Here is a 26088-nt window from a genome sequence, read left to right on the forward strand (position 1 = left end):
AGAGTCCGAAGTGTGGTGAGGTGATCGATGATGAGCTTGCCGAGTACTTTTCCGAAAGCGACAATCAAAATGAGTCTGTTTTTGATGAGCTCCTTGATGATATAAAGCACGTCATTGCTCGTCTACTTAGGCTTTCTGTTGTAATCCGGAACCCTACACCCCACTACCATTTTTCGTCAAGACGAGCGGCTGCGTTCATGCAAAGTTCCGAGCCTCTTGATATCCGTCATGTACGTGACAAGTTTCCCAAGCTTACAGAAGAACTAGCGAAACGATTGGGGAAGACTTTGTCTGTTCGACGTCAGTACTTTCGTTACCGAGAGGAGCACTTCAAACGGCTTGCAGAGGGCCTACCTAGTATTGAGGTCGAGCCGTTAGACCCTTGCGAATAAGCCACAACAGTTACATCTCCTATAGCTGAGCATTCAGAATGTCACAATAACTCCATGGCGACTGTGACTAAATTGCACGGCCTATCTTTTGACGACACTGGCAACGGATCTCAACTTTCGGTAACCTCATATGAGGCGTCAAAACATAACTCAGACCAACCACGAGTACCACCAATGCCGAGCAGAAACGCCAATGGACATATGAGGTGTCCGCTCTGCCACTCAATGGTCATGATAGACAGTCTTCGCGCCTGGGAGTACGGCGAGCCTCCACTCTTTCCTGCCTCCCCACACATAGATACTGAAGCTAACTAAACACAGGAAACACGTTTTCAGAGATCTGCAACCGTACATATGCTTGTCGACAACCTGCATTACGCCGGACAGACTGTATAGTCGTCGTGCGGACTGGTCGAGGCACATGCGCCTCCAACACTGGAGACTGTGGAAGTGTCCCTTTGGGTGTGATGAAGACCTTCGCACAGCTAAGGACTTTAAGTTACACATCTCGTCCACCCACTTTGAAGAGGTCTCCGAACAACACTATGGAGACCTAGTGCACCTGTGCAGCACTTCAGACCCTACTCAATCCTGGGGGAAATGCCTATTTTGCGAACATCGGCTTACCTCAGACGATGATTATATCTCTCACATGGCCTCACATCTGGAACGAATTTCCCTTTTTGCTCTTCCGCCCGTCTCTCATTCGAACCGGAGCCCCTCTCAAAGAGCTATCCTGATTTCCGTCAAGGCGATAGACACCGCGTCGACGACAGACAATCGCCTCGGACAGCTGGGTCATGCTCGCATATGTCTCCGCCTGCCCTGCAATCCGACAATCGGCCCAACGAGGGAAGCCACAAAACGATAGAGGTATCGGTGCTTACTGGTCGCGAATCGACGATATGGACCAAGGCAATTGTTGATCCAGCAGCGCAGATTTCCAACGGCTATGGCGGATGCTTTGGCTTTGTTTCGGAAGAATTCCTTGAAGGATGCGGGCTGAAGCAGGACATGTACCTTTTTCACGAGGAGGAGTCTTTTGTATACAAAAGAGCGACGATGGAAGCGATTGGAAGGGTATCGATATGTTTTGGAGTAGGACGAATAAGCAAAAACGGTCCGTCGATGTCGTTAGCTCAATTTCTCGTTTGCCGCGGAATGGCTCAAGAACCGTATGATCTTGTTATAGCACAGAACCTGGTTTAGATAGGCACAGGTAGTCAAATAATGCGAGCACATCATGACTAAGGTACTGACATCAGTGTTATATGTTTTCACCCGCAAGACTCCAGCTTTCAAGTTTCACAAGCATTGCCTGTGGCGGGTGGATTCCTCCCTCTGCCGTGACTTACTGATTAGATGTCAGTAGAGAGAGGAAGACGGACAAATTCGACAGGGAGGGACGACCCAAAGAGGGCGAACATAACATACCTTAGTTACCTTCATGAGTTGAATAAGCGGCGCTCTACCCGTACAGTAAAATCCACTTGATATACTTCACCCAGTTGCGCAATGTGGTAGTGCTCCTCTTGTACACTCATTAAACAGATTGCCATGGTAAGTACGAGATAAAAACCTAGGAGATCAACAAAAGGGAATAATCAATCGTTCATCTAGAACTGTCCACTATCCACAAATCCAAAATCCCGCTGTTACAGTCCTGTCCATCCAGGACCAGACCAAAGCCAAGTCAAAACTTTGAACCCCTCACCACCCCCAAACCAAAAAGAAACCATCCTCCATCTCATTCAAGCAAGACTATCAGTATCCAAAACCATATCAATAAACCCCACCCTCTCGCCATCCATCTCCCTCTGCCTCTTAACCTCCCTCTCCCTCGCCACCAAGCTGGTGGTGGGCTTCCTCGCATACCCCCTAAGCATACGGAACCCAGACCCGACATTCCTCCCCTCCTCCACAACAGCATGCACATCAGCAATCATCTTGCCTGCCTCGCGCATGGCTTCGCCGGGGGTGACCATGTCGGCGAGCCGCAGCTCGCCTGCGGCCTTCTCCATCTCCGCGCGCAGGAGCCAGCGCTCCCAGCTCCAGCCGGCGGCGATGCCCGCGATGGCGGCGATGTTGTCGGTTGAACCGGAGACCATGGCTTCGAGCTCGAGGGTTTTGGGGCCTTCAGTACTAGAAGAGTTGGAGAGATCGATGCCGCTGTCGCTGTCCTTGAGGGGCTTGGACATGGTGAGCTTGAGGTTGGCAGGGGGAAGGCCGGGAGTCTCGGCCTTGGGAGGCGGAGCGGGGGGTTTGGTGGAGTGGCGCGGGCCCATGGGCATGCACATCCACGCGCGACGGATATCGTCGAAGCCGGAGCGGCGGAGACGGGCCATGAAGGAGCGCGTGGGGTTCGGGTCGTAGCCGAGGGTTTGCAGGGCGAAGCCGAACTCGACGGCCTTGGCGTTGCCGAGCGGGCCGGCGTTCATGATGTCCGCGTCGAGGACGGAGAACTCGAGGTAGCCGCCGGGCTTGAGCACGCGCATGCACTCCTTCAGGCAGGCGTCCCACTCGTCTGCGCCGTTCTCGCCGAAGAGCTTGAGCACGGCGTGCAGCTCGCGCGCGGAGATCAGGTCGAACTGGTTGTCGGAGAAGGGGAGCTTGGTGAGCCGGTCGACGGCGACTTGGCGGTGGTTGGGAGGGCCGCGGATGTTGCTGTTGCTCAGTTGGCGGAGCGTCTTAGTGGTGACGGTGTAGATCTTGGTGTTGGGGTATTGAAGGGCGCAGTGCCAGGCCCAGTCGCAGGCACCCTGGCCGGCGAGGTCGAGGATGCGAGCGCGGTCGCGGCTGACACCGTTGGCGCCGGGGGCGAAGCGGCTTTGGCGTGCGAGGCGCTTGGCTACGGGTGCGCAGATGAGACGGCCGCCGTTGAGAAGCTTGGTGGCGGCGACGTGCCAGGTGGCCATGTTCATCTGGCTGCGTGCCTCGGCCTCCTTCTCGGCACGGAGCTTCTCCGGGTCGTCGACGAGGACGTCGTCACCGCGGGCTACGTTGGCGCTCATGCGCTTCTTGGCTGACTGGGGAACGACAGACAGCTGGAACTTACCAAGGAGCTGGTTGCGGTGAGCATCCTTGAGGGCGACACGCTGAGCTTGGAGGGCCTCGAAGCGTGGTTGGCGGTTGACGAAGACGTCGTTGGGGCAGGTCTTGACGGCGGCATCGGTGAAGGCGCGGTAGAAGGCATTCTCCATGCGCACCAGCTTGGAAGGAAGGGACTTGGGAACACTCTCTTTGATGGTAATCTCGGAGAAGCGGACAGACTTCTTCTGCTTCGTCTCGGACTCGACAGTGGTTTCCTTTGCTGGCTCTTCTGTCTTTTCCTCGACCTTCTCGTCAACCTTCACCTCAACCTCAGCCTCTGACTCCTCAAAGCCGAGCTTGAGGTGTTCGGGGACCTCAATCTCATCGGAGAAGCCAACGACGCCTTGGAGGTAGGCTCTCTGGGCCATCAACCACAGCTCAGTGCGTTCGATGTGGGAGAGCGAAGTCGTTTGTTGTTCAGCAACATACTTGGCATCATAATCGTCAACAATCTCGTTAGCGACGATCTCGTTACCGACCATGGGGGAGAAAGTCTCCTCGGCGATTTGTTCAAGGGCAGGCTCCTCAGGTTCCGCAGCAGGCAACCTGACTGCAGTGACCGGGGTAGCCTCGACCCGAAGTGCGGTGGGAAGCTCCTCTGGGTTCAAGCCCGCAGGGACCTCAACTACGCGCTCGACAATGTTGGAAGGTCCATCGTCAAGGTGAAGCGGCCGAGGGGGTGGTGGGGGAATGGTGTTGGGGGCGTTTTGCCAAGGGGTCTTATAAAAGTTCTCGGCAGTGGTCGAAGTTGGGGGTTGGTATGGATAGGGTTCCTCTGCCTGGCTACCCATGTTCCATGTGCGCCGGGTTGCTGAAGAGAGCTCCGAGAAGAAACCACCAGGGGAAGGGATCTCGAGCCTACTAAGCCCAGCAAGGGACCGACGTTGACCGGAAGGGGCCCGGTTGAGGCTGGTCATCAAACGGGGAAGTTGGCGAGTCTGGGACATTTCCTGAGACATCTCCTGGGGCACTTCGATAACCTGCTCCGGGGCCGGGGCCTCATCATATTCCGACTCATGGTTGGAGGAAAGGGCCTGGAGCGTCTCCAATGCGCCGGGCTGGAGACGAACTCCGGACCAGTCCTCATCAACATTGTCCCGGGCTCCGATCAAGGGGGTGGGCGGCGCGGACATGGCAGCCATCTCCTCCGAGTTGATGCTGCCATCGAGGGATGGGGGTGCGGAGACGTTGGGAATCTCCTGGATTTGTCGTAGCTCCATCAGCGACTTGACAGCTGGGGACATGGCAATAGCGGATGGTGGTGTTGGTGGAATGGGCGAAGTCATGTTCTTCTTCGCATCCGCCTGGATATCGGCTGGGATAACCAAACGGGACAGGGACAGTCTTTGACCGATTGACGCTCTCGATGACCTCCGTAGACTCCTCCTCGAACTCATGTGGCGACCAATACCATTCGCTTGCAGCATCTCCTTGCGCTGCGTTTCCTCATCAGAAATGTCATAAAGGTCGTCAAATTCCGTCACATCAGTCATGGCGCTTGATCGTTTATTATTCCACGCTCCCAAAGAGGGGTTGGAAGATGAAGTTTCTGAACTTGTGTCGTCGGCATCCGTGTCCGGCCCGCGGTAGCTCGAAATGCACGACGGTGTCGCAGGCAGAACCGGAGCGGCAAGGAAATGCAGACCCCGTGGCGTAGGGAAATGGTCGCTCAAGGGAGAAAAAGGGGCGAGCCACTGTTCGATCTTTTGGTTGACAGGCCAGTTGCTGCTGTTATTGTTCTGGAGATTGTTGAAGTGACCCCTTTGCTCCTGCTGCTGCTGCTGTGTCTCCGTATCGGTTTGTTCAGGTTCCTCCATTATAGGATTAAGAGTCCGGGCCATCCTCCGCCTGCCCTGCGGGGAGGGTGGCCGGTATGTAGTGCTGGGCAAAATCAGAAGGTCCGACATGGTGTTGGTGTCGTGGTAATATAGGATCGCTCTGATATTGATTAAAAAGACTGGAAATAGAGCTGACCGGGAAAATGGAATGACGCCGGCGTCGATGCAAATGCAACAGTAAGACGAAGAGTATGGAAATGGGGGGTAAAACGATGGACCGGCTTCGGTCAACGAAGCTCTATTCCTGTATTTGCGCAGAAAGGCGTAAGAAGAGAATGGAGATCTAAACAAGACTGCTCAACGCAGCCGGTCTGGGCCACGCGATATTATAAGAGACAAAGAAGGATGGATGTGTGATGGCGACGGCAGCGTCCACTTGGACTGGCTGTCGGCCGATTCCCACCACAGCGGCTAGCAACACTCTCTAGCACCATATGAGAGCCGGATTCCCGCTGATATTGTCCCATGTTCTCCCATATTGCGCCCCCCCGTTGTCGCCCGTTGACGTGACTCTGGTGGCCGGGCCCTGGCAGTCAACGAGACTTGGCTTCGCCCTTCCCAGTATTTCACAGGGTGGTCGCAGCAGTCGACCGCAACTAGCTTAGGTTGGGCAGCACCACGAGTCCATCATGACCGGTTGACGAGGGTGGGAGAAGATTGTGCGACCGAATCAGGTTTCGCAGGAGGTCGACCAAGAAGAAGTCGGCGAACCAAGCGTGCCATGCAAAGACAAGGCGCGCGCCAATGGGGCCTGTCCATCGACAGCGTTGCAGAGAGTACGACCAATGACATGGCCGGGAACGACGCCGGCACCCAGCTGGGCGCTTAAAACATCGAGTCATCCACCGTGATTGGACTCAGTTCTGTCCACCTCCAGATTTTGCTAGTGTAGACTCCATACGGGTACTTTTCCCAACCTCTGTAATTCCCAAACTGGTCAGTATGAAGGACATTGAAGATGGGGATCCGCAGACGGTGAAGGATCAAAAAGATTTTGAAGAGATTGAACAGGTAACCACATGATAGGTAACATGGTCCCTTGCATTCGTGATCCAGAGATCGACGTTACCCTGGATCCCGTTGATGGTGCAGCCGAGGATCGATGAGAGGAACTGAACAGAGGCAGTGTTGAGAAAGCTTGAGGGCCTGGTTGGCCACCGGAAAGTTTTCTCAATCGACTGATGTTACCCTTTCCCATTGACAATACTCTTGATATCGATTTGGTGTTTTATGAGAAAATCACTCCACCATGATGTTGGATTGGCAGATTCTGAGTGACGGATGAAGAGTGATGCTGAGTTGACCTTCTGGAGGTAGTGGGTGATGACTTGGTGATGAGACCTCTAGCGCTTGAAGATACTTCACACTTGATTGATGTTCATAGTCTCTTCAGCCGTGATTCAAGAAGTCACCAATTTCCCGTTCTTCAGTCTGGACGTGTCCCGACCGCGCATCCGACATATGCTCGTGGCGTCCGTATCGGCAGCCGACTCCGCGTCCGATGTGGTGCGGTGAAGGAGAAGCTGGCGAAATGCCCATATGGAAGCGACATGGAAGTGATGCGCGGTGTCTGTGGCAGTGACGGATTGAAGGGCGGTAACAAAAGATTGAAGCGGATTGAAGAGAGAACGACACGGCGGCTGGAGACTGGAGCTCGGCGGCTATTCCAAAATGCGCACAGATCTTCCCCGGACTTTAGAAAGCTTGGCTCTGTCGGTTGTGGAGCACACATCGAAACTCCAAATGGTCTGTGCTTCATCTCAACTGGGCCCACGCTGTCGTCACGGCAGTGCCTTTCGGATGTGCCCCGCCATTGTGAGATGAAAGAGAAGCCCCGCAATTATCAATCGCGAACGCCCCCAGCACTGCAGCGATAAGGAGGGGCAAGTGCAATAAGCTTCCCGTTCATGATCCGCTTTGCATTGCTTGTACTGGACGGTCCCCTGGAACAAAACATCACCTTTCGCGACGCAACCGAACATACATACCAAGTACATCCGCTGGACATCACAGACGGGAACGACGACAAAATTGTAGACGCTATACCTCGACCGATACCTCACCGATCGTGCCTATCCAGATCCAGCCATGACTGAACTCTCAGGACGTCATGTTGTTTATTGCGGAGGTAAGTCGCATCCATCACCACTTGCGCTTTCCGCTCCCATTGACCACCGACCGCATCACGAAACCATGTGCTTACAATATCCCTTTTGACTGCAGTGTGCACCCTGCCGCCCGAGGTATGATACTACCCCCTTCAGCCTACAGTTCATCTTTAGACCCCGCCAGACCGCATAAATATGACGATGATACGCGATCGATCACCAAGCTCAAGCTCACCACCCATCCCGAACCTATGTAGTACTGCGAATACGGCGGAACCGTCAAAAAGTGCCAGCAATGGCTCGAGAAGAACCAGCCCGCCATGTACTCGAGGATATGGTCCCCCGAGGTGCTCGAGGCGGAGATGGCCGGTTTGTCGGTTGAGGCGCAGGAGCGCGCCATGAAGGACGCGAAGAAGAAGGCCGCGAAGGCCGAGGCGGCAGAGCGCAAGGATGCCGACAAGCGCGCCAACAGCGTGGTCACCATCAAGCGCATTGAGCGCAACAAGAGGAAATACGTCACGTCCGTGAGCGGGTTGGAGGCGTTTGGGTTGGAGTTGAAGAAGGTGCGTACATTATCTTGCTCGCACGCTTACAGTTGGCTGGCTAGCTACCCACCCACGGGTCATTATTTATACTAGGGTGATGATGTTGGGAAAGCGACTGCTAACAATGACTGTTTTCAACGTGGGATAGGTTGCCAAGGACTTCGGCAAGAAGTTCGCGACCGGCTCTTCGGTAACCAAGGTACCCAGCGGCGGCGAGGAGATTGTCGTCCAGGGCGATGTCAGCGGCGAGATCGAGGAGTTCATTCTCGAAAAGTACAAGGAGGTTCCCGAAGACAACATAGAGCTCGTGGAAGACAAGAAGAAGAAGAAGGGCGAAGGAAACTAGATGTTTCGACTTGTTGGAGGCGCTTAAGCGAGGCAGGCTTAAAGTTAATGATGAAGTTCTTTTTGATATATTACGATGACTACCCATCTGAACAATACTAGGTATTCGCTTGGGCTCGGAGAGAAAGAAGAAAGCCTTCTTTAAAGCTGTATCGAATGACAGCAGCGGCTGTATGGTAATATAACACTGTCCCTGAACGAATCCTTCCAAACCCAATAACGCCAGGCTTTGCGCGGCCGACACCTAGCGGCGGTCCTGATATCTATATAAGTAACAAAAACGCCTAACCGTAACAATGCCAATCCCACAGCCCATAACCTGAATGGAATTCCGGCAAATCATACACCGACGAGAAAAAGACAGGTAACACCCACAGCAACAACAGAAAGTCAAAACCGCTAACCTCTCTTCCTCAACACTCTCCCCGACGCAGCAGGCGCCGCTGCCGTAGAAGCAGCTGCCTTCTCCGCCTTCTCCTTCGTCCCACCACCCGCCGCCTTCTTCGTCGCCGCCACCCCCTTCTTGATCGTACTCATGACACCTCGCTTTGCGCTCGACGCCGTTCCAGGCCTCGTCCCTGTGGCCGTCGCCGGCCGCTGCCTCCGCGCCCCCATCGATGACGTGCTGCTCGCCTCACTAGACACGCTGGCGCCACTAACTCTCCGCGTTGTCCGTGTGGTGGTAGCATAAGCCGTCGAAGTGGTTGCCGCTCTGGCTCTCGATTTTGCCGCGCTCGCTTGCGTCGCTTCCGTTATTGTTGAATGTTTTTGTGGGCTGTTCGCTCGCGATCGAGCCTTTTCGACCATATTGCCAAGAAGGGTGGATGCGCTTGTGCCGGCTGTGGGTTTGGTTGGGGAAATCGGACGTGGGTGATGTTGTTTGGTCGGTGATGGGGTGCGCTCCCCTCGTGGTACTAGGCGCGAGTTGGATGAGGTGGGCGAAAGAACTTGGTTGGGATGATTGCGCAGGATGTCGGCTGCCGGGCCGAGACGTTGTTGTCGTTTTTCTGGGCTTGTGGGCTCGATTTCGTAGTTCTCTTTGTCGCGACCGGAGACTTCATGGCTGTTGTTTGATGTTGTTAGGATCGGAGCCATCCCTTGGCCCTTGGCGGGAGATATGGGCACAAACCTCGTCGTCTTGATTGGGCTGGGTCGTATGGGAGATGTAGGTCTGGTCGTGGAGGCTGTTGTTGGCCGCTGGAGGACGGGGCGCGATGTTGTCGCATCCTTTGGTGGAACTGGGGGCCCTCTGGTCGTGGTCGTGGTCGTGGTCGTGGTCGTGGTCGCGGTCTTCTGTTGCTGTTCTGTAGAGTACTTCTGTATCAGGTCACCCATCTTCACCTTGCGAAGGGACATGGGAATGCGGTTGACGCGGATTTCGATTCGTGTTCGAAGACTTTGCGCATGGATGTTGTAGTTGGCCCGGAGTTTGCGAGCGCGTTCGGTGACTACATACTTGTTAGTCGGCTACGCGCATCGTCGCTGGCTTGTCTGGCGGATAAACTTACGCTCGAGTTGCAAGTTATCAATCAGCGCCTGTTTCTGCGCGGCTGAAATTCCTGTTCGCCTCTTCTTCTTCGCGGGACTTTCGCTGCCACCTGGTCGTCCGTTTTCTGTTGTGCTTCTGTCCAGCAACGGTGCCGTGATGTCGGTGTTGTGCTCGTCCTTGGGAACGTTGGCCTCGTCCGACTTGCGTTTCGTGCCGGCGGTGGGAGACATGATCGCGTAGATCAGGGTGTGGTGAAAATTTCCGAGCAATTATCTCGGGCGTTCCAGGAGAAATATGTTGGCAATGTTGGCGACGAAGTGTCTGGATATTTTAATCGTGCGTTCTTGATGGGTGAGCGACTCGAAGTGTGTTGCAGGCTGGATTGAATGGACGCTGTGTTGTGAGTGGTCGACATTTCCTGGAGTAAACAAACGAAAGCACTGACCACTCAGGGCCCGTTAGACACACGAGGGGGTGCACCTGCCGCAGCTCCAGGTCACTGACATAACAGCGGTACGTACCTCCACCTGATAGCGTAACCGCAGCTACGCGGGCAGCTAGGCTGAACCGCCTTACGCAGGAGCTCCCCGACCTGTCACTAAACATCATCTTTCCATCAACCCATCAACAACAATTAATCTAACCTCCTCCAAATCAACCTCGAGCGACGCTACGATTTTATTACCAAACTAAACAGCACAGCGATATCCATCAATAATTTGCAGTCGAAAAAACGCCAGCCAAGATGCCTCTCGAAGCGGTAATGATCGTGGTGGACAATAGCGAGAGCAGTCGCAATGGAGATTACACACCAACCCGCTACGACGCGCAAACGGATGCTGTTAACATCATCTTCCAAAATGTCGTACAAGGCAACCCCGAGTCGTCGGTCGGTCTCATGAGCATGGCCGGCAGGGGTCCTGAGGTCCTGGTGACGCTCACAACGGACCAAGGCAAGATCCTCGAGGGTCTGCACCGGACGAAGAAGAACATCCGTGGCTCGGCACAGTTGTCGAGGGGTATCCAGGTGGCGTGGGTATGTGCAATCTGTTTGTAGCATTTCCCCGGAAACTATAGACAACTAACTAGCTATTCTACACCACAGCTCGCACTCAAGCACCGACAGAACAAGTCCCAGCGGGGTCGTATCGTCATTTTCGTTTGCTCGCCCATCGAGGAGGAGGAGAGCGACCTCATCAAGCTCGCCAAGAAGATGAAGAAGAACAACACCAGCGTCGACTTTATTCTTTTCGGCGACATCGACGACGAGAACCAGAAGAAGCTCGAGGCTTTCAACCGCGAGGTCAAAAGTGGCGAAGGATCCAACATGGTCGTCATCCCACCGAGCAGCAAGTTGCTTTCCGACCAGCTCATCTCGACACCCATCCTGCTCGGCGAGGCTGCTGCTAGCGGTAGCGGTGGCGCTGGTGGCGATGCCGCTGGTGCGGCGAGCGAGGACTTCCCCTTCGGTATCGATCCATCCGTCGACCCCGAGCTGGCCCTTGCGCTAAGAATGAGTATGGAGGAGGAGAAGGCACGCCAGGAGAAGCGTGCCAAGGAGGAGGCCGAGGCGGCGAAGAAGGCGAGCTTGGAGGATGTCAAGGAGGAGGCTGGCGAGTCGGAACCATTGCTGGGCAAGGACGGCGAGGCGAGCAGCAGCGGCAGCAAAAAGGATGACGACAAGCACGGCAAATCAGATGACGGCGACAAGATGGATACTTCCTAGTCGACTTGTTGTTTGACAGATCGTTATTATGAGTTATGGCGCTTTGCATTGCAAAGGACGACTACCATGGGCGCTGGCTGTATTTGTGTAGAATAGACTCGCTATGGTATTACATGGGCATTACTACCAAGGTAACTGCCCATCTTTGAGCATGAAGCTGTTCTATCATGACCCCTTTGCCCGCCCGCCCGCATAATTCCCAAAGATAAACGCCTGATAACTCCGTCAGATAGACATGACATTAAACTTGATAACACCCCTTCCTTTCCTTCGCCCCCTTCACTCTCTTCACCCCTTACCCAACGTGCTCCCACTAGAACTACCTGTTATTAACCTCCCTAATATGCGACAACAGCTTCCGGTCAAACATGTCGCACCGGATCGGCATCTCCAGCTGGTAAAACGGGTTCTTCATGACGTAGTCCGAGTAGAGCTCGTAGATGCGTCGGATGATCACGTCAACGTTCGTCTGCGTCGTGTCCGTGAACAACAAAAACTTGACCCCCGTCAACGTGTTGAAGCACTGCAGCCGAAAATTCTCTGACTCAAGCACCTCCAGCCCCGAAGGCGGTTCTGGCCTCGTCAGGATCCCACCTGGTACGCCGGGGATGGTGCTGCTGTTGGATAGGGGTCTTCCATCGGGATTGGACTTGACGGGGTTGAGGCGGGCTGTGATTGCGTGGACGCTTTTTTTGGGTGAGTTGTTAGCATAGCTCGGAGTTTTTGGTAGGAGGTGCGATATAGATACATACCCGTGAAAGGTTCCGGCCAGGACGAGATAGTCATTGGTGCTGAGCTTGTTCAGGCCACCTTCGTGAAACGTCCTGTTGTAGATTAGGCCGCCGGCCTTGTTGATGATGACGAGGGAGAATACGGTCCTTGGGTGTATGTGTTAGCGCCGGGCATGTCTGGTCTGTGAAGGGGTTGATGCTGGACACAAAACTTACATTGTGATGGCCTCATCTCATGTGAAACCTTAACGCACGACGGTTGCAGGAAGAAAGAGCGGAATAAGGGTTGCCCTGTGGGGCAACTTGGGATGGGCAACTGAAAGTTTGATGGTGAACTAATTCAGTGGTTCAATGAGTCGATATCTTGGGTTGATTTTTGTTCAAGTTGTCGTTAAAGAGAGGTATGAACTTGGTGTAAGTGAACCTTCCTTTCCTGAGGACGTTGGTGTGTCGCTGCCTCCTGGGCGGCATACGGCCGGGGACAAGCGGCCAGGGTACTCCGCGATCACTGGAGAAATGCAGTGGTTTCAGGGTTAGGGTTATGCTAGGGATATGTCACAGCTGGTTCACCATCTTGGTCGTCCCTTGCAAACGGCAGGCACCTTGATGACCAGTCCCTGGATTTGTTTACAACCGTCAGGGGAAATGTGATTATCACACTTTAATCCTTGTTATTGATGGTTCTTGATTGTGTCTCTCCTGTACCACAGTCAATCAACTTCAGTTTCTATGGCACGTATTCTCTAAAGTGAGAAAGTGCTTTCCCAATCTCAAATCCCAATCTGGGATCCGTCAACTCTGGCAGAATCCGGCTGCGTTGTTCCCGTCTCTCGTCACAAGTGGTGTCCAATTTATCTTCCCGTCCCAATACCTAGATCTCGGCATGCAAGCCGAGTCTGGAGTCTCCAAAAGATGGGACGAAATCTCGGAAACTGCATAGAGATCAACCAACGGCATCACAAAGAGATCTTCATGACAAGCCGAACAACCTTTGAGCAGGTGAAAGTCGGGGGACTCGGCAAGACAGTCAAGAACGGTCAAAGAGTGTGATCCTGGCTCGGCAGATGTCAAGCCACCCGACCATCGACCCCCCACCTTCACATTCCCGTCCCGCCCGGACACTGACCCTGCGAATTTTAGTGGCTCGAAACGCCCTGGATCAGTGGCCAAGGTCGATTTCAGCTGAAGCTCGTGCTTTATCGTGGTGGTGCTGTCGCGGTGGAAAATCGAATGTGCTTGAGTCTCTGCCACGGTCTGCCACGGGCAAATCTCCACCATCCCGAATTGTGGCCACATGGAAGTTTAAAAAAAAGGTAACGTTGGACCGATCCCAGCGAATGGAAGCCTCGCGCCGCGTCGGCTGTTGACCGGACGTTCGTCGGGTCGTCATGGAGCTTTTGAGCCTGGAATTTCCATGAAGAGTTGCTGTCGAGTCCACTTGGTTGCTTCTGCTTACTGCCAGCCTCAACGCAAGATTCCGGACCCGATGACTGTACATACATATTGCTTCTACTGCGTTCTCCACCTCGTCCGAAATATCATCATCTGTTTCTCCCTTTGACATTTTCACCTTCCTACCTACGGCTTGTTTTTCTTGAGGAGCTTTGCTTGTCCAAGGTTCATCGACGTCAGGGGAACCACCAACCTTAAGTACCTTGCCTAACCGCTACAGGTACCCGACTCGACATTCCCTGTCTGCCCCGCCATCAGACGATCAAGTTGCTTCCTTCGGACAGGGCGTTTTCGAACTATTTCCAGGCAGCCAAAAAGACATCACAACCAACAGACATTCACATTGCCGATTGCGCCCCCTCGGCAGCTTACTCCGTCGCCCCCAACGCTCCAGTAGCGGCTTTATGCCCCGATTTGCCCATTCGCCATGGCCGCCTCACGTCGGCGTCAGGCGTCTAAACCGCAACACAATGCGGTAAACACCAACAAGAACCGCGACGACCGAGGAACCATTGCGTCGGAACCTTCGCCCCGCGTCATCAATGCCGCCCCGTCCCTCGAAAAGGCCGAGATGTACGGAATCGACGACAACCGTCCGTTCTTCAGCCGTGCTATGGCCCTGGCTGGGCGCATGTTCATCGAGACGATTCCGCAATGGATAGCTATAGGAGTTATGCTCTCGCTGATCTTTGGAGGCTGCTGCTCCAATGTCTTTGCGCTCGAGTCCATCATCAAAGTCGAGCCCGGTGCCGGTACGTTTTCTCTGCAGTGCCATCAGCAACCCGAGCGGGTTCGCATTGTTTGCGACCCGGATCGGATACCACGGATCTATATGAATTTGGGCTAACATATTTCCCCAACGTTCGCAGGAACTCTCTTGACCTTTGTCCAATTCCTCTTCGTCGCCCTCGTCGGCCTACCTTCCCAGATCGACTGGAGCCGTCCGCCCTTCTTCCTCAAGAAGAATCAAGTCCCGCTCACACGATGGCTGATCAATATCGCGCTATTCTTTGCTATCAATGTCCTCAACAACCATGCTTTTAGCTACGACATCTCGGTCCCCGTACATATTATCCTGCGCTCGGGAGGCAGCATAACTACAATGATTGCGGGAGCGTTATGGGGCAAGAGATATTCCAAAATCCAGATTATAGCCGTGCTCCTCCTCACCGTGGGCGTGATCACGGCGGCCTGGTCTGATGCGCAAAGCAAGGTACGTCTCCCAAGAACTTTACTGGGCATATCTCTATGCAAAGTGCGGATACTGACAGACATTTCCAGGGAGCGAGCAAAAAGGAGTATCACGAGAAGAACTCGGACTTCGGCATTGGTCTTGCTATTCTCTTCGTTGCCCAGAGCTTATCCGCTGTCATGGGCCTTTACACGGAAGAGACTTACAAGAAATATGGCCCGCACTGGAAGGAGAACCTGTTCTACTCGCATCTCCTGTCTTTGCCCCTGTTTCTCTTTTTCTGGCCTTCGTTGAAGACCCAGTTCAGGAGACTGGCCGACAGCGCGCCCTTGACTCTTCCGCTGCCGGACTTTGAGGAGTACCCCAACCTGTCGCCCAACCTCCAGAAGTTTTTGGAGAACATTCATATTCCTAGCCAGCTGTTTTACCTGGCACTGAACGTCTTGACGCAGTACGCTTGCATCCGCGGAGTCAACCTTCTGGCAGCTGCCTCGACCGCCTTGACAGTCACGATCGTCCTCAACATCCGGAAGCTTGTCAGTCTGCTGTTGAGCATATGGCTGTTTGGAAACAAGTTGGCGTTTGGAACCTTGGTGGGAGCCGTGATAGTGTTTGGCGCCGGCGGGCTGTACTCGCTGGATGGGAAGAAGAAGGCTCCGGTCCGGAGGGTCTCGGCCGCGCCGGCGCTCAAAAAGGCTTGATCCGCTTGAGGGTTTGATTTGTTGTAACTGTAGAAGTTCGGAGTGTAGGTACTTGGTAGCAGCCGGGACGACAACCGTGGCTGACTAACAGCTTGGAATGAAATTCGGGTTCTATACCGGTCCTAGGGCTTGTTGACTGCAGTGCTTTTAGGTAATAGTTTCCATCGATTTTCTTTGTTGACGGAAGTGACCGAGAATAAGGGGCCGGAACCGCCCTATCAATCAATTTTCAGGGGTATTTCTCCAGGGGCCACCTTGCGTCCTTGCAGCGGCTAGGGTCGGCATGCACGCAGTTTTTACAGCGGTCCTTCTGCCAGGTGCAGTGGGTGCAGAAATGAGACCTGGACTGCGGGAACAAAAGAAATCACTTCCGCTTTGTCAAGTGGTCCATCCAAAAACCCCTGCAAGAGCCTTATTTAGTGGGGTTGCGATGCGTCATTGGACGGCAGATGGAAGATCCCGTTCGCTTTGGTGTGGTCGTGATAGACTTCGCACCACGTTTGTACGGCAGTTATAGGCCTATCTCCGTATCAGACTATCAGAGTCTCTCAGAGCTTGGAGGGGCTTTACTTACCAAGTCTGGGCATTCCATCCTAGTAGGTAACAAGTCAATGTCCTTCTCAGACTTCAACCCAACACAAATCTGGCCACCACACCAAAGAACATCACCAAACACAAACGCCGGTCCAGTACCTTGCCAAAAGGTCGTCACCCGTTGTACAGCACGTACAACAAACAGACAGGTTCAACTGTGATTGTACCCAAAGACTAGAATACAACAACGGCCGATCGTTGTTTTGGGCTTCCATCCCGCGGGAAAAATCTGGAAACTTGCCCCTCGCTGTCACCACCTTCTTCCGTTGTGTACACCCAGACACTACAGCAACACTTCACTTCAGCTCTTTGTGCTGTTGAAGCTACTACTATGTGTGGTGGTAAGTTGCAGGAACCACAACGTCCCACGTCATTGATCCTTGACCAATGTCCTCCCCTTCCCAAATACCTTCAAGATTTTGGTCTGATGATTTCTGCCAGGACCCTCTCCTTACGCGCGCGACGCCCAGTCGTCAAGTCCGACGTCTCCTAGCTTCGCGGCTGGCCACCTGCCGGCTCGCGATTCCGACGATGAAGAGTACAGAGATCATGAAATGAGTGACACAGAGTTCGACAACCCCATCGAGCATGACCACCTTGGCAGTAGGCCTGGTAGCGCTGATGGCCACCGCGACACCGAGAACCAGTCGGAAGGCGCAGAGATCGAAGAGGGCATGCTTCTCAGAGATATGCCAAAAAAGACAACATTCTACGACCCCGTAACTGAGCGCCAGATGACTCAGACAGACGCCAAGTTGTTCTTTCAACGAAGCCAGGTCGAGAGGAACCAGATTCCTACAAACGCCCACGCTACTCCCATTGGCAGCCCATTCATTGCGCCAGGCCACGGCCACGGTGCTGGAACAAGGCACATTCCTGTGGACCCCTCCCAGAGCGCCATCCTATCTCCCGAATCCACAATGGGCACCGGGTTCAACGCCGGCCCTGTCAATGATCCTCTGATCGAGGCCTCAATGCGCCAAAGAATGCCACGCCTTTCAGGCAGCTATAGTCATACTCGGACCGGCAATGGCTCCTCGCCTTTGCCAGGGAGGATTAACCCGGCTGCTCAGCAGGAGACGTTGCTCAACACCGGCATGGTCTCCGGCATTGGAAGCAGCACTTATATGGACGCAGACCCTCAGATCACCGCTGAACTTACTGGTATCTTCCAGGATGTCCAGAAGATTATTGATATCAGGCGGAAGTACATCAATCTTTCCCTCCAAGGGCCGAATGACAACCCTAAGGACGACCCCAGCTGGGTCATCTATCCTCCTCCCCCGGTTCCGGCCTGGAGCGAAGACCGGGACAAGGCTGGGCGCGGCACTCATGCCCATAACAGCGCTGGAAACAGCCTAGCAAACAGCATGATTCTAAACAACGACAAGCACGAAGGTTCCTCTGGCACGGCATACAAGTGGACTGGCAAGAAGCGCAAGCCTGGACAGGATATTGGAGAGGATTTTGAGCTTGAGGACTTGCTTCCTGCGCCTGGTCCGGATGACATGACATATAAGCTGGATGAAAATGGTGTTTACCAGGTCTATCACAACGATCAGGACAAAGAGGCTGATAAGCCAGCTATCGAGATCCCGACCTTGAGAGAGTATTACGTGGATCTGGAAGCCATCCTGTCAGTCTCCTCGGACGGACCTAGCAAGAGTTTTGCTTTCAGACGTCTTCAGTACCTCGAAAAGCGGTTCGACCTCTACGTACTTCTGGAGGGATACGATGAAACGGCAGACAGCAAGAAGGTGCCCCATCGTGATTTTTACAATGTCAGAAAGGTTGACACTCACGTTCACCACTCGGCCTGCATGAACCAGAAGCATCTCTTGCGTTTCATCAAGAGTAAGATGAAGAAGTACCCGGACGAGATCGTGCTTTACAGAGATGGCAAGCACCTGACGCTGGCCGAGGTGTTTGAGAGTATCAACCTCACAGCCTACGATCTCAGTATCGACACGCTCGATATGCATGCTCACACGGATTCGTTCCACCGCTTCGACAAGTTCAACTTGAAGTACAACCCGATTGGCGAGTCGCGTTTGCGTACCATCTTCCTCAAGACCGACAACTTTATCAACGGACGCTACCTGGCTGAAATTACCAAGGAAGTAATTTCGGATCTGGAGTCTAGCAAGTACCAGATGGTTGAGTGGCGTGTGTCCATCTACGGCAAGTCTCTCGATGAGTGGGACAAGCTTGCCAACTGGGTTGTCGACAACAAGCTGTTCTCTCACAACGTCCGCTGGCTCATCCAGATTCCTCGCCTCTACGATGTTTACAAAGCTAGTGGCGGTGTAAACACGTTTGAGGAGGTGGTCCGGAACATTTTCCAGCCCCTGTTCGAGGTCACCAAGGACCCGTCTTCGCACCCCAAGCTGCACATCTTCTTGCAAAGAGTCATTGGTCTGGACAGTGTCGACGATGAAAGCAAGGTTGAGCGACGACTGTTCAAGAAGTTCCCCGTCCCCAAGATTTGGGACGGCAAGCAGAACCCTCCTTACAGCTACTGGATCTACTATCTGTATGCGAACATGGCCTCGCTTAACCACTGGCGCAAGAAGCGTGGCTTTAACACCTTTGTCCTCCGTCCTCACTGCGGTGAGGCAGGTGACAGTGAGCATCTGGCCGTCGCTGCTCTGTGCTGCCACAGCATCAGCCACGGTCTTCTCTTGCGCAAGGTTCCTGTTTTGCAGTATGTCTTCTATCTTGAGCAGATCGGTATCGCCATGTCGCCATTGAGCAACAACGCGTTGTTCTTGGCGTACGAGAGGAACCCGATGCACCAGTACTTCAAGCGTGGCCTCAACGTGTCACTCTCTACAGATGATCCTCTCCAGTTCGCGTTCACCAAGGAGCCGCTTATCGAAGAGTATGCGGTGGCGGCGCAGATCTACAAGCTCAGCCCGGTGGATATGTGCGAGCTTGCAAAGAACTCGGTCAAGCAGAGTGGTTACGAGTATTCCGTCAAGGAGCAGTGGCTCGGCAAGGACTTCCACTTGTCAGGAGCCCAGGGCAATACCATGGTCAAGACCAACGTGCCTGACCGTAGAGAGGAGTTCCGCTATAGGACTCTTCTTGAGGAAAGGGGAATGTGAGTTCACGTATCTTGCTTGAACAAAGTGGATGACTGCTGACAAGTGAACACAGGGTCGAAAGGTACAACGCCCTCGCAGCCGAAGCGGCAGCAACCTCCGCTCAAGCAGCCCCCAAGTCTCCCGCTCCGCCTGCAAAGGCTAGCATTGGAGAAGCGAAGACCTCCCACAACATCGGCACCTCGGCGCCCTCTCCCCACGCGGGCACCGACTCCCTTTCTCAATCCCAGATCCTTCCCAGCCCAATGCAGCAGTCACCCCAGCTGGGCCTCCCCAGTGCCGCTCTCGAAGGTCAAGGAACCGCCAGCGCCACTGGCCTCACAGACTCGCTGAGGGAGCTTCATCTTCCCGGGCACGAACCTAGGTATTTCCCCGGCGTGATGTCGCGCAGCCAGGGCCGCAAGACCAGCACCCGACAGAGTTCGATGCATGAGAGCGATGTAACCAAGCCGTAGGTGGCTGACATCACCTCATCTGGAGAATTCGTCGAGAGTGAGTGTTTTGGTGTGGAAGTGCCCATGAGAAGGAAGGACACGCCCAGCGTGATTGTCATGGAGGATTATATGGAGGATATGCAGCCGCGGGAAGCGACAGTTGGGATGGCGCAGGAGGTGGTGGGGAGTACACCTGTGCAGGATTGTCCTGATTGTTTGGAGGTTGTTCGTGAGTGAGTAGTTGGTGAGTGAAGGAAGGCGAGATTTAAAGGTATAGACTTTGGACCTTGGACCATTCTGAGCCGGGAATGGCTGGCTGGGTTCTGGAACTGGAAATCGTATCTGGAAGCAATGCTATATAGACTTATCAGAGTTATCAATGACGAATTTTGAAAGGGGTATATTGTCGCTATATAACCTACGTTGAACTGGCGTCTAGATCATCGTTCGGATATCACCACCAAGAAAAAGGGGCTGACGATAGCTCGTATTGATCGTTACGTCGTTACCGTACCGTACAAATCCACGATACATGTCTAGCTTAGGGGGTGTACAAATAACGATGCCAGGAACGCCAGCTGAACTGCTCCAGCGATCTACACCACAGCACTGCGTAGCCGCACGTGTAGATAGCGTCATTCCGGGCGGTGGATCGTTCATTTCATGTCGAGGGTCCTCGGGACATGGATGAATCCCGGGTCTGCCGGTCGAGACCAGCTGGCTGGTTGATTATTTACAATCTTTGGCTGTGAACGACGAACATGTGCAAGATTGAAATACAGCTTATAACGGGCTGCAACAAGGGCCTGGCAAGTTACGCATATTGAAGATGCGACAGGCTGTGCCTGCTCCTGCACGCTGTTGACTACATCTACATATCCGTCGTTCCTGGGCCAGTGCCTTGCTTCGACGGTGTTGGCTAAGGTAGTCGCTAGTTGGGTTGCGACTGAACGCGGGCGATGATCGAGATGCGCTGCAGAGTCGTTTCCCTATAAGGTAGGTATACAGGCGCTGGAAGGTTACGGTGGCTGCGTGAGAAGTTCTTTGGGTTTCAACTTCTAGCTTTGCGATCTTTCAGGTTACGAACAACTTTGTCCTGGAGCATTGTATTGGCCTCGATTTTCTCGATATTTATGACTGTTCTTCCATGAATATTTCCGCTTTCTGATGTATACGTTTTGGTGAGGCCTCTTCTCGACCGCTTCGTTGTCTTGTTCTAGTGTACAATTCAGCGACCCCCGTATACACACCCCCGGACCAGCTCCCGCAGCGAATTGGGCAACCCACATGATTAAACGGGTCCACGACTCGGACATAGAGTAATTTCCTGTGTCTCTCCCCTGGCTCGACCATTTTCGATCGCAACTCCAAACTCTTGATCACGATAAAAACAAAACTCTTCGCAGTCACCGCAGCCGCACGCGCTCGCTGTCGACATATTCCCGACGTTCCTTCGCTCAAATCCGCAGGCTATCCGTACGATACCTAGAGGAGGGCCTTGGCCGGCCACGATCCTAGTGTAGGAACAAGCATACAGTGCCCTGTCTGCTCATAGCGGCTGCCCCTTGCTTCAGGAGCACCCGTACACTCTAGAACTAGCTCTAGCTCGTCCGCAGCGGTGCATCACTGGCACCCACCCCAAAGTTCAGGAGCTCCCGTTCGCTCAAACGTCTGCCCAGCCGCAGCGCCGCCCCCGTCCGTCATCCAGGCCAGCGTCACCCGCTCTCACAGGCTTGCCGCCCGCCGCCGCTCGCTCCTTGTTTCCATCGATCTTACCGACCCCCCGCCCGCAGAACCAAGACTTGTGATACCACCACCACCAGCCACCATTCGCAACCGACAGCGTCCTTTCGTTTTCTCCCGATTCCTGTTCCCTCGTAATATAACAACTTCCCTGCGTCAATTTATGCCGGCTCCCACCATCCAGAGGGCATCATACGAGTAGAATTCCCGCAGCAGTTGCCAGCCATGGGCTTCCTCGGCGTCTACAGGGCCATCTACGACTACGCGCCCCAAGGCGAGGGCGAGTTGACAATCTCCGAAGGCGACATTCTCTACGTGTTGGAAAAGAGCCAGGACGACGATTGGTGGAAGGCAAAGAAGAAGGCCAATGCCGCCGACGATGACGAGCCCGTCGGCCTGATCCCGAATAACTACATTGAGGAGGTATGTGTGATGTGTGATGTGGTCTGAAAGAACGACACCTACACCTACAACTAGGAGGAGGATAGCAAGCTGGCTGGCTGGCCTTGGCATCATCAGATGGAGATCACTTAAACTGACCGCGCAACACCATGACCAACTAGGCGAAACCCGTACAATACGCTCGCGCTCTCTACGAGTACACGCGTCAGACCGACGAAGAGATCTCCTTCCCCGAGGATGCGCAGCTCTCAGTCTTCGATACTTCCGACCCCGATTGGATCCTAGTTGGCCACGATGGCGACTACGGCTTCGCGCCCGCCAACTACATTGAATTGGGCGATGGCCAGGACGGCCAGTACGCCCAGCAGGAGGAGGAAGATTATGATGCTCCTCCTCCGCCTTTGCCGCAGAGGACACCAAGCGTCAGCGTCGATGTAGCCAGCCCGCCCCTGCCCGCCAGAAGCGTGCCCTCCGAGCCAAGCACACCCGTCGCTGCCTCCAACCCTGCTGCCGCCATCGCCGGAGTTATGGCCAACCGCTCATCGTTCCAACCCCCAGCGCCCATCAGTGTTCCCCAGCCCGAGCGACAGTCATACGCTTCGCAAGACTATGAAGAGGAGGTTAGGTCCCCGCCGCTCCCGAGCCGTCCGCGCGGCGATTCGCAGATTGCTCCGGAGCAAAGGTCCTACAGACCGGTGCCGCCGCCCGCCCAGTCGGCATCGCAAGACACCGACGACTATGGCATTAGCCCGCGGACCTCGCAGGCTCCTCCTCCCCAGACCGCCGCGCTCACCCCTGGCGGTTTCCACATGTACAACATCAACGAGATGACGTCGGTAATGGGCAAGAAGAAGAAGATGCCGACCACGCTGGGCATCAACCTGAGGACGGGAATGATTTTGATAGCGCCGGAACACTCCCACGACGGTCCTTCGCAGGAATGGCGGGCCGACTGTATGACACACTACTCTCGGGAGGGCAAGCACGTGTTTATGGAGCTCGTGCGACCAAGCAAGAGCGTCGACTTTCACGCGGGCGCCAAGGACACCGCTGAAGAGATTGTCGCGATGCTGGGCGACATGGCCGGAACCGTGCGCATGGAGGGACTCAAAGAGATCATTGCCGCGGGATCGGGAGGCAAGAAGAAGAAGGGTACCGTGCTGTATGACTTTATGGCTCAGGGAGAGGACGAGGTCACCGTCGGCGTCGGTGATGAGGTTGTTATTCTCGACGATACCAAGAGCGACGAGTGGTGGATGGTTCGTCGCGTCAGGAACGGCAAGGAGGGCGTGGTTCCCAGCAGCTACATTGAGATCAACGGCGTGTGGGAAGAGCCAGAGACGGCTATCAGCGGCATTGCGGTCGGCATGTCGGAAGTCGACAAGAACCGCCTGGAGGAGGCGCGCTTGACCAAGGAGGCCATCAAGGCTGCCCAGCGCGAGGAGGAGAAGGAGAAGCAGAAGAGGAACTCAGAGGTAGGCCCAGGATTGCGATTACAAGAACGAAGAAGTAGTTTGCCGGCCGCAGATGATAACAGAAGAGGAAAACAGCGAAGCAGCAGGCGCGAAAACGGTCAGAGCACCAGCTCCAAGTCGTCAAGCAAGTCGAGTGAGTACTCCCCATGTTCACTGTTGGCAGTTTGCGGATACTGACTATCTATCACAGAACCTGATCCTTCTAAGGTACGAACATGGACCGATCGATCCAAGTCCTTCAGCGTAGAGGCCCAGTTCCTCGGTGTCAAGGATGGCAAGATCAGGCTCCACAAGATGAACGGTGTGCAGATCGCTGTGCCTGTCTCTAAGATGTCGGTTGAGGATCTCGAGTACGTGGAGCGCGTAACTGGTGAATCACTCGACGAAGACAAGCCCCTATCCGACCTTAAGAACAAGCGATCCACCGGTGAGTCTTCGAGGTCTAGCCGATCGACACGCGACAGGGAAAGAGACCGTGGTTCCAGCTCTCGGGTTGGTGCCACCATCGACACCTCAAAGAAGCCCGACTACGATTGGTTCAACTTCTTCCTCGGTTGCGACGTACAGGTTGGTTTGTGCGAGCGGTATTCGCAGGCTTTCCTGCGGGAGGCTATCGACGAAAGTGTCTTGCCAGATGTCGATGCTACTGTGCTGAGGAACTTGGGCTTGCGTGAAGGTGATATTATCAAGGTCATGCGGTACCTGGACAACAAGTACATGCGGAACAAGAAGGGTGAAGAGGGCGAGGGTGGACTCTTCTCTGGGCCAGGAGGTGTGCTGCGCAACAACACGAAGAAGGGCAGGCCGGCGCCCCCTGTCGAGGTCAGCAACACCGTCGATCCCAACGCGTTCTCCAAGGACTCGGGTGCTGGTAGTGCCAAGGCATCGTCCCCTACGGCTGCGGCTACGCCAAGGTCTGCTTCCAAGCCCTCCGGGGGCTTTGATGATGATGCTTGGGATGTCAAGCCCAGCAAGACGAAAACCCCTGAGCCGGCTGCGCAAGCCGTTGCTCCTGCTCCTGCTCCTGCGCCGGCACCCGCTCCGACTCCTGCTCTGGTTGACGCGCCGGCATCTACTCCGCCAGCGGCTCTTACCAATTCGATGCAGGAGCTGTCGTTGCTTACCCAGCCTCTGGAACCCGAGAAGGTTGCTCCTCCACCAGTTGTGCAGCCGGCTATCACATTGCCTCCGCCCTCGGCGGTCCCCGTTCCGGTTGCTCCTGCGCAGGTTCCTCAGCTTACCGGCGCCACTCCCGGCTTCTTCACCGGTATGCAACCTCCTGCTGTTAGTGGACAGATCCTTCCTCAGAACATTGCGCGCCAAAGACCTCTTGCTCCTCAGTACACTGCTGCCCAGGGTCTCGTTGCTCCCCCACCTCCATCTCGCCCTCTCTCGGCGCCTCAGTCCGCTCAACCCAGCGCCTTCACACCACCCCCTATCCAGCCTCAGATGACCGGTTTCCAGCCACCCCAGATCGCTCCTCCCGGCCAGAGCCTCGCCGACCTCGCCCAGCAGCGTCTCCAGCAGCAATACACCGCCCAGATGCAGGCCCAGCAACAACAAATGCAGCAGCCCATGATGACGGGCATGCAACCCATGATGACCGGAATGCCGCCCCAGCAAACCGGTTTCGGCCAGTTCCCCCCTCAACAACAGCCCTTCATCCCTCAACCCACCGGCTTCGGTATGCCGCAGCAGCAACAACAGCAAATGCAACAACCTATGATGACCGGCATGCAACCCCAGCAAACCAGCTTCGGTCAATACCCTCAACAGCAACAGCAACAGCAACAGCCTTTTATGCCTCAGCCTACCGGCTACGTCGGTGGCATGGGCGGTGGACTCCCGCCTCCGCTCCAGCCCCAGGCTACGGGCATGAGCTTTACTCAGGGCTTTGGTAATGGACCCCAGCAGCACCAGCAACAACAGCCGTTGGTGCCGCAGCAGACGGGACCGGCGCCACCGGTTAGGTTCGGAATTAGTGGTGATGCGAAGAAGTTGGCGCCGCAGGCGACGGGGAGGAGGGCGAATTTGGCTGCTGCTAGTAAGTTTTATATGTTCGAGGATTTGTGTTTGAAGATGGTATGCTGACAATATGGGTGTGTACTAGCCCCTGATAACCCGTTCGGTTTCTAAGCTTTCGACAGATTATGTGTGGAGGCTTTGTCGGCGTGTTGTGGTTGTAAGTGAGGCAATGGAGTTGAGCGGTTGAGTGGTTGAGGTAGGATCTAAGAGTGTTGGGTTAGTTAAATGGGGATGGGTTGTTGATAGAGATTGTCGGGAATGGATGACGAAAGAGTGGGTGAGTCTAGAGTCGAGTGTTGGAACAGGAAAGTTGAGGTAAGGAAAGCAGCGAAGAGGGTTGGGAAGTTTGATGGCTGGGTGTGGGAAGGTGAGGTGTGGGAAGGTGAGGTGTGGGAAGGTGAGGTGTGGGAAGGTAAGGTGAGGCGAGGTGAGGTGAGGCGAGGTGAGGCAACACGGCAACGAAACAGAAAGGCGAAGTAGAGGAAGAAGAAGAAGGAGCAGGCGGATCGCATAGCATCGTTGTTGCATTTTGTTATAAGGACGATACTTTTTAATATGATAATTACACTAAAGGATGGATTGTCAAGCTTTAGCCAAAACGTTTTGTTGATTGTTGACTTGTTGTTATGGGAGACACCTAGATACGAACTCTGTGCTCTGCTTTGATTCAGTTGGCAACCTCCCAATATACCTTTACGTTGA

The 26088-nt window shown here is 54.5% G+C and overlaps 8 protein-coding genes across 8 annotated transcripts; 5 read left to right on the forward strand and 3 right to left on the reverse strand.

Moving 5' to 3' along the window:
- Nucleotides 1-2143: 2143 nt before the first annotated feature.
- SMAC4_00464 (uncharacterized protein) lies at nt 2144-5389 on the reverse strand (the record flags this gene model as incomplete). The annotated part of the gene is made up of 1 exon (XM_066089434.1): nt 2144-5389. One exon carries the CDS (start codon nt 5387-5389, stop codon nt 2144-2146), a length of 3246 nt encoding a protein of 1081 aa, XP_065945880.1.
- A 1493-nt stretch (nt 5390-6882) lies between these two features.
- On the forward strand, nt 6883-8580 carry SMAC4_00465 (uncharacterized protein). The gene is made up of 4 exons (XM_024655529.2): nt 6883-7448; nt 7544-7563; nt 7686-7991; nt 8122-8580. Exons 1-4 carry the CDS (start codon nt 7409-7411, stop codon nt 8317-8319), a joined length of 564 nt encoding a protein of 187 aa, XP_024511021.1. The 5' UTR covers nt 6883-7408; the 3' UTR covers nt 8320-8580.
- A 137-nt stretch (nt 8581-8717) lies between these two features.
- Nucleotides 8718-10037, reverse strand: SMAC4_00466 (uncharacterized protein; the record flags this gene model as incomplete). Its single annotated transcript, XM_003351870.1, has 3 exons — nt 8718-9381; nt 9448-9766; nt 9827-10037. 3 exons carry the CDS (start codon nt 10035-10037, stop codon nt 8718-8720), a joined length of 1194 nt encoding a protein of 397 aa, XP_003351918.1.
- A 329-nt stretch (nt 10038-10366) lies between these two features.
- Nucleotides 10367-11701, forward strand: SMAC4_00467 (uncharacterized protein). Its single transcript, XM_003351871.2, has 2 exons — nt 10367-10843; nt 10913-11701. Exons 1-2 carry the CDS (start codon nt 10553-10555, stop codon nt 11531-11533), a joined length of 912 nt encoding a protein of 303 aa, XP_003351919.1. The 5' UTR covers nt 10367-10552; the 3' UTR covers nt 11534-11701.
- Nucleotides 11702-11719: 18 nt separating this feature from the next.
- Nucleotides 11720-12710, reverse strand: SMAC4_00468 (uncharacterized protein). Its single transcript, XM_066089435.1, has 3 exons — nt 12477-12710; nt 12286-12411; nt 11720-12219 (listed from the first exon to the last, which is right to left on the reverse strand). The coding sequence occupies exons 1-3, from the start codon at nt 12494-12496 to the stop codon at nt 11853-11855; spliced, it is 513 nt and encodes a 170-aa protein (XP_065945881.1). The 5' UTR covers nt 12497-12710; the 3' UTR covers nt 11720-11852.
- Nucleotides 12711-13503: 793 nt separating this feature from the next.
- Nucleotides 13504-15780, forward strand: SMAC4_00469 (uncharacterized protein). The gene is made up of 3 exons (XM_003351873.2): nt 13504-14468; nt 14586-14929; nt 14998-15780. The coding sequence occupies exons 1-3, from the start codon at nt 14144-14146 to the stop codon at nt 15607-15609; spliced, it is 1281 nt and encodes a 426-aa protein (XP_003351921.1). The 5' UTR covers nt 13504-14143; the 3' UTR covers nt 15610-15780.
- A 499-nt stretch (nt 15781-16279) lies between these two features.
- SMAC4_00470 (uncharacterized protein) lies at nt 16280-20140 on the forward strand. The gene is made up of 3 exons (XM_003351874.2): nt 16280-16544; nt 16645-19306; nt 19363-20140. Exons 1-3 carry the CDS (start codon nt 16535-16537, stop codon nt 19760-19762), a joined length of 3072 nt encoding a protein of 1023 aa, XP_003351922.1. The 5' UTR covers nt 16280-16534; the 3' UTR covers nt 19763-20140.
- A 1344-nt stretch (nt 20141-21484) lies between these two features.
- SMAC4_00471 (uncharacterized protein) lies at nt 21485-25972 on the forward strand. Its single transcript, XM_003351875.2, has 4 exons — nt 21485-21907; nt 22048-23494; nt 23552-25405; nt 25472-25972. Exons 1-4 carry the CDS (start codon nt 21710-21712, stop codon nt 25495-25497), a joined length of 3525 nt encoding a protein of 1174 aa, XP_003351923.1. The 5' UTR covers nt 21485-21709; the 3' UTR covers nt 25498-25972.
- The last annotated feature ends 116 nt before the right edge of the window (nt 25973-26088 follow it).

This window comes from Sordaria macrospora, chromosome 1 (assembly GCF_033870435.1).
Source record: "Sordaria macrospora chromosome 1, complete sequence".
In the NCBI taxonomy this organism is placed as follows: Eukaryota; Fungi; Ascomycota; class Sordariomycetes; order Sordariales; family Sordariaceae; genus Sordaria; species Sordaria macrospora.